This window comes from Malania oleifera, chromosome 10 (genome assembly GCF_029873635.1).
Source record: "Malania oleifera isolate guangnan ecotype guangnan chromosome 10, ASM2987363v1, whole genome shotgun sequence".
Classification (NCBI taxonomy): domain Eukaryota; kingdom Viridiplantae; phylum Streptophyta; class Magnoliopsida; order Santalales; family Ximeniaceae; genus Malania; species Malania oleifera.
The window spans coordinates 6,064,824-6,071,977 of NC_080426.1; the positions used below are offsets into that span (position 1 = coordinate 6,064,824).

Below are 7,154 nucleotides of genomic sequence, written 5' to 3' on the forward strand. Positions count from 1 at the left end.
AAGATTTGATTTAATTTTATAACTGTCCTAGCTACAATCATTATTTACCATAAAATTTTCCTCGACTAATTGTAAAAACACAATTGAAGATTATATTAAGCAAGAGACTTCAACGCCTATTTTCACTTTGCAAAAGTACTTTCAACACACTTACGCCATACATTTCATTTTAAAAAAAAAAAATTTAAAGTTCATTCAGTTATGTAGAACAACTTTATTTTTCAACGAATTATAAAAATTTCAACTATTTTTTTAGTTTTCTAAAATTTGTATCAGAGAGTAAAGAAGTTTTTCCGTTGCGGAAAATAGTTTTTAGTTACATCTCTAAATTTCTAAATAATTACAAAATCATACTTTGTTTCCCTTCTTTTCAAAAATATATAAGAAATCAAGAATTTAGAAAAAAAAAAAACCATTTTCAAGTTTCCTATAGGAATTTTAAAAATTAGAAAATAAGGTGATAATTTTATAGCTATTTTAAAAAATTAAAAATGGAAAACAAAACAATTTTCAACAGATGAATGGTGTCAAAAAAATTTTTTGTTTTTATTTATTATTTTTGTATAGTGTTGCAAAAAAAAAAAAAAAAAACATGGAATATAAACTTGAAAAAAATGGAGAAATTTTTGTTTGTAGATTCAAATTGAATCTTATCCACCGAAACGTACTCATATTTGTTTGGATGTTAAATAAGTTTCATATGAAATGTAATTTGTGCATCTAATTATCTGCTTAATTTGTCATAAATTATTAAATTTGTTTCACTTTATTGTGCATACCTAGATGTTATTGTGAGGATCAAAGTAATATAATATATAATTGGGTAGGAAGATTTTCATTGTTCAAAATTATTAACTAACATTTATTATTCAATTTATTTAAGAATTAGTTTTTCAAATAGTTATTTATTTTTTATTTAAATTTTTTAAGAGTCGCTAGTTTTTCTATATATATATATATATATATATATATATATATATATATATATATACATATTCCTTATAGATTTATGCTTACGGCTTTGCTTGATTGAATGCAAATTATGCAATAATTAACTAAACTATACAAAATATTTTTAATTTTTATATTGCTTATTTAATGTTTTACAGTTCATCAAATTATAGATTTAAGTATAATTTTAATTATTATGCCATGAAATAATATAAGGAATAAATTAGAAAAAAATATATATTCTTATGTATGACAAGTAATATGTCGGATTATCCATTTTAAATTGTCACTTAATTAAGTTAAATATAAATTATAATTTTTTTTAACTGATAATCTATCTATCCACCATAGATTATTTCATTTGATCTTGTTGAATTTTTTGTAATTTTTAAAAAAATTAAAAATACGCATATGTTTTTTCAATTAAACATATTCTTATTTTTTTTATGTTCAATTGAATACTTATTTTAGATTTGAATTACTCAATATGTGATTGTTCATCCCTCCTAGAATTTTATTACGGGACTTCTAATAATAAATTTTTAAAATTTAAGTACTTCAAAATTTGAAGTAAAAACTTATCTCGTCTTAGTTTACACCTTAATTAAATATAATTTAAGAATAGATATTTATTAAAATTAATATTAAAATATCTATGATTGATTGTTAATTAAAAATATAAATATAAAATTTTCAACGCCAATGTGGAATTATAAATTGAGAATAAATGTAAAGCTCAAGCATATCCTATTTTCTTAACTTGTAATAATACCCTTGCAGTCCACAAGAAGAATGGCAGCCACAGATTTTAATTTAGATTAAACAATTAGATTTGCTTGGAATTGAAAGCAGATATTATATAACTGCACATAGCTTAAAGCAAGCATTTTTATTAATGATAAAAAATAAACAAATAAGTAAATTAAATCTTAGCGTTGAAAATTGAAACAAATTTTAGATTATATATATCGCATCCCAAAAAAAAAAAAAATCCGAAGATAAAGTAAATATAAAGCATATATGGGAGGGGCATTATAGGGGAGGCAATTATCAACCCAAGATGAAGATGATGTAAAAATTAAAATCAAGTAAGAAACGGCGGTAAATGTGAAAAATTCAAAATGGATCATTGAATCGGTTATTCAAGATCAACGACTGAGATTCAATTAGTCCCTCGAGTTCATGTGAGGATGAACACATCGGATAATATAGAAGAGAGAGAGAAATAGAAGCCAGAGCGTGCGGTCACGACGGAAACAGGGCGGTGCACGTTGGAAGGGCCCCGGGTCGGTTGGTTAATAGACCCGAAACCCACCCCGGATCCTCCCTTTCAATCCAAGTCTCTCTCTCATAACCAAATTGCCTTGGGCTTTGGAAGCTTAAATCTCTCGCTGCTAAATACTCACCCTCTCTCTCTCTCTCTCTCTCTCTCTCTGGGTGAGTGTTTGATGAGGAAGCTGTGCCCCAACTACGATCGGGAATATGCGCTGGAAACGGTTCTGGAAGTCCCAATTCCGGAAGAGATGTTCTCTTCCACCTGCAATAAGAACGCCGCCTCCAGATCCTGGCAAACCATGAAATCTTGGATGAGATCGAACGGCGAGAGGTCCCCGCCGTCCGTCGTCGGAGGCAGAACCGCCGAGATCCAGCTTTTGCTCGGTGTCGTCGGAGCCCCTCTCATCCCTTTACCCGTCCGCGCAAATGATTGCGAGCACCCCATCAATCAAAACATCAAAGATCGCCCCATTGTGAGTTTATTATACCCTAGTCAATTGATTAACCCCTGTGTGCGTTCTCTGATGAAACTTTTGATTAATTAGTTGATTTCTTCGCAGGAGGCATCAATGGCGAAGTATATTGTGCAGCAGTATGTGGCGGCGACGGGTGGGGAGAACGCGTTGGAGAGCATAGACAGCATGTACGCAATGGGGAAGGTGAGGATGATGGCTTCGGAGTTCAGTACGGGCGGAGGGGAAGGGAATGGTTGTGGGAGGAGTAAGGCGGCTAAGACGGTGAAGTGTGGTGGCGGCGGCGGCGGTGGAGGAGAGATTGGAGGGTTCGTGCTGTGGCAGAAGAGGCCGGACCTCTGGTGCTTGGAGCTGGTAGTTTCCGGCTGCAAGATTAGCGCCGGCAGCAATGGCCGGGTGGCGTGGCGGCAGACCCCTTGGCACCATTCCCATGCTTCTCGAGGTCCCCCCCGACCCCTTCGCCGTTCCTTGCAGGTCCCTCTCTCTCTCATGTGGTATCTTTCCTAGGCCGTTTGATTTCGATCGGACGGTGATTAAATTTGATTTTAAAACTACCCTACTGCCCGGCGAGGATGCCGCCGGGACTATGTTTCTTTATGTTCCGTGTGAAAGTTCTAAATAACCCTTCTTTTGCTCCAATTTCACCGGATAGAATTGTGTTCGTAGAGTGAGATATTAGGCGGAGTTGGGGGGCTTTTTCTGACCGTGTTGGGAGAGAAGGGGCCCTGAATTCCATGTTCATGGATATCCATCATTGCTTCTGCGTCTCAGATTTCAGCGGCCCGGCCCGTATCAATGTGGGTGGGTCATGTGGGGAGTATCCACCCCCACCCCACCAACCCCACGCCACGACTTCCAGCCTTTCAGGGTTGGGATTGTCTCCCAAAGGAACATTGTCCTAGACAATTACCCACCAATCAACAAAAAAGTCAATGGGCCTAGCCTAGAAAAAAAAAAAAGGATCCAAGTTGAAAAAAAGTCAACATTGATGCAAGTGTTTCTTTTACTTTTAAGCGCTCCCAAATCCATTCCATATCAGATGAATGAATGGTACTTCCATCATGATTTGGTGATTTTTGGAAAAAAGTCGCAAAGGTGGGGACCCCCCCCCCCCCCCCCCCAAAACTCCCCTTTCTATGATTCCCTTTTCTATTCCTTGAAACACTTTTTCTCCTCAAGGAAATCACAGCTTTATACCCATAATTAGTGGCGATGGGGTCCATGTCCTTTGGACTCAGACCTCCAAACTTCCATATTTTGTCCTTCTGCCTTCTGGTTTCACATTCAAAAATTTGGTTAGATAAAAACTCCTTAATTAAGTTCGGATTTTAGACTTCATCCTTGGAAAGGTTTCAAACCCGATCTCAAGAAAAGAAATCCCATTGTAGACTTTATCTTCTGTCCTAATTTTCTATAAGAAACTAAGAATAAGGAACAAATGACAAAATTTGATAACATGCTTCTATTTTCTATGTATCCATTTATTTATAAAAAATAATAATAAGAAGTCTTAGTCCTACAATGCCGTTTGGTTGTATGAATTTTTTTCCTCAAAAGCATTTCCTCCATTAAATTAAAGCTATTAAATCTTTCTTTACTATATTATTTGAAGTTATTTTAGATCTACCTTCACCTCATTTGATGTCAGAAATAAGAATTAACTCACTTTTTCTTGCATGTGCTTCGCTAAATCTGCGTCTCCAATGCCCAAATCATCTAAATCGTCCCTCCTTATAATGAACAATAACTTTTAATAACTCGAATTGTGTGGAAGGAGGGCTCTAGCTTTGAGTTTGGTTGAGTTAAGCATCTAAATTGAAATGTTAGGTGATTGGGCTAGTTTTCAGTCTGCACAGTGTTGGGCTTTTGGGCTTCAACTGACCCATTCAACAACTTTCTAAACTTGGAATTCAAGGACCACACCCAACTATTTGGTTTTTCTTGGTTGATTCAGTTGGTCTTGTAGGGTATGGCCCAGTTTGATACCCCAACAGACCCGCAAAAAATTAAAATGGATCTCACAAAATATTTCAGCAAGGTGGAGAAAGCAATGACGATGGGAGATAATCCTTGGCATAAGCTTGTGCCGGGTTATGATACTTGGTGCTATTTAGTCACCTTGGTTTATGGGTTTTTCATGGGTTTTAGCATCAAGCTCACTGTAAAACTATCTAATATTCCTGGCCCTCTATGGCTAGTCTTCACCAATAATCAAGTTCTTCTGTTTGTGCTCTTTTCATATTTATCAATTTGATCATAAGTTCATTGCAAGGCTTGTATAGGACACAGTCTAATTTATTTTTCTTGTTTCTCATCTTTTATACGATTTCTTCTTAATCAGTCCACTTCAGTTATTGATGCTAGCTGGAATCATCTCTCTATCCAACAGGGTCTTGATCCAAGATCTACAGCCAAGTTATTTTCTAATTCTGTCTGCATCGGCGAGAAGACGATCAACAATGAGGATTGTTTCATACTAAAGCTTGATGCAGAGCCTTCGACACTTAGAGCAAGAAGCAGCAGCAACGTAGAAATAATAAGGCACACAATTTGGGGTTACTTCAGCCAAAGAACTGGTCTCTTATTCCAACTAGAAGACTCCCATCTCCTTAGGATCAATTCCTCTACAAATGACAGCATTTTCTGGGAGACAACCATGGAGTCCTTGATCCAAGACTACAGAACCATCGACGGAGTTAACATTGCACATGCGGGTAGAACCACCGTTTCGTTGTTCAGGTTTGGCGAGAGCTCAGAGAAGCATTCGAGGACGAGAATGGAGGAGGTTTGGACAATTGAGGAGATAGATTTCAACATAAAGGGACTGTCCATGGAGTGCTTTTTGCCTCCTGCAGATTTGAAGAAAGAGGAAGAAGGGGGTGTTGTGATGAGTAGTAGTAGTAGTAGTAGCACTCGGTTACCAATCCAAATTCGAGTCCCTACATCTAAGTTTAGTGCTTCGAAAGTTGCAGCCATTGATGTTGATTCAGATCATAGTATTGAAGATGATAATGGAGGGTTGTAAATTTGTTCGATCACTTTGTAAATATACGAGCCAAAATATACAACGCTCAATTTAGTTACAAGAAATTTGGGAAGAGTTTGGTTGTTTAGGATATAAGAACTCCACGAAATATTTGGGACTGTAATTTAATCATGTTTATAGGGATCCAAATAGGATTCTTCATGCTTTAGCTCAAAGAGTCGCACTGATAAATTGTATTATTAACAGAAATTTAGACTGCCAGCCAATGTTTCAAAGATTGTCAACAAAGATATGTGACATTTAACATTACCCCCTTCGTCATCACTTACCATTACTTTACTAACTACGTAATTTAACAATTTAATTCTAGATGTTCTTCAACCTTTAAGAGGTAAATGTAGATGAATTCATTTTATTATATGTATTAAATATGAGTGACTGATAGTGACATTGCGTTTGGAGCATAGATTTCGGATTTTAAATTTAGATTTGTATGGATTTGAATAAATTTAAAAAAAAAAAATTAAATTTTATCTTATCCAAATTTCATATAAATTAAAATCCAAGATTTCCCCCAACATAGAATAAAGTTATATATATAACTTGGCTGGCATCTTCAATGCCTATTATTTGTTTTGATCTGTTAATGTGTTGTATAAACCATAAAGGGAGGGAAGATCATTACTTCCACCATGTTCTCTGCCTTGAATTATAATGACCTCATTTTAATTGTTTGTAAGAAATCGAATAGAATGAACTTATTGAAGTTAATACAATTATTGCCCATAAAACGTAGATACACCCTGGCTCCATAGCATGACTGAATTTGCCAAAATTATCATCAGGGTAATCCCTTTACAGCGTAGCATTTTGCTAGTCTATTTTTGTTACAAGTATTTTCTGGAGTTTCGCTCATCTCTAATTTGAAAATTAAGCAAAAGTAAACTTAAATATGGGGAGATTAATTGTGTATATATGTATAAGTGAGGAGCTCCACTTAATGCAGCATTTGGAAGCATGAATTTTGAACCTTAAGTTTGGACACCATACTAATATCAAATGAAAATTTAAAATTCTATATCTGAATAAAATTTAACCTTATTTTATAAGATATGGAAGGTAGAACATTTATTAAATTTACATATGTTTTTGAATTTATATATAAAAATATATATTTATATAAGATTGTTAAATATATTTTTTATTTGAAACTTTTACCGGAAGTTCGATAAACAAATTGTATTGTGTTGTATATATCATACTGCATATTTTAAAAATAATTCAAATCACTTATAATATTAATTAATGTACATAAATGTAGATGTAAGATGGTGTACGCAATTTTATAATTCCTCTAATATTATAAGGGGATTTCCCTTTGCTGTCATTTTTCACAAATGACAAACTTACCATAGTATAAATATTTTTTTCCAAAACAATTAATGATTAAGATATTAATGTAAAAAGAA

The 7,154-nt window shown here is 34.4% G+C and overlaps 1 protein-coding gene across 1 annotated transcript; it reads left to right on the top strand.

The window, feature by feature from the left end:
* The first annotated feature begins 2,243 nt into the window (after positions 1 to 2,243).
* Positions 2,244 to 5,953, top strand: LOC131167034 (uncharacterized). Its single transcript, XM_058125768.1, has 3 exons — positions 2,244 to 2,699; positions 2,787 to 3,173; positions 5,089 to 5,953. Exons 1-3 carry the CDS (start codon positions 2,400 to 2,402, stop codon positions 5,722 to 5,724), a joined length of 1,323 nt encoding a protein of 440 aa, XP_057981751.1. The 5' UTR covers positions 2,244 to 2,399; the 3' UTR covers positions 5,725 to 5,953.
* The last annotated feature ends 1,201 nt before the right edge of the window (positions 5,954 to 7,154 follow it).

Excerpts from the sequence above, each read along its gene's own strand:
- LOC131167034 (XM_058125768.1), top strand. The coding sequence starts at position 2,400 with ATGAGGAAGCTGTGCCCCAACTACGATCGGGAATATGCGCTGGAAACG. Across the intron at positions 2,700-2,786 it reads ACATCAAAGATCGCCCCATT|GAGGCATCAATGGCGAAGTA; the intron begins GTGAGTTTATTA and ends ATTTCTTCGCAG. Across the intron at positions 3,174-5,088 it reads CCCTTCGCCGTTCCTTGCAG|GGTCTTGATCCAAGATCTAC; the intron begins GTCCCTCTCTCT and ends TCTATCCAACAG.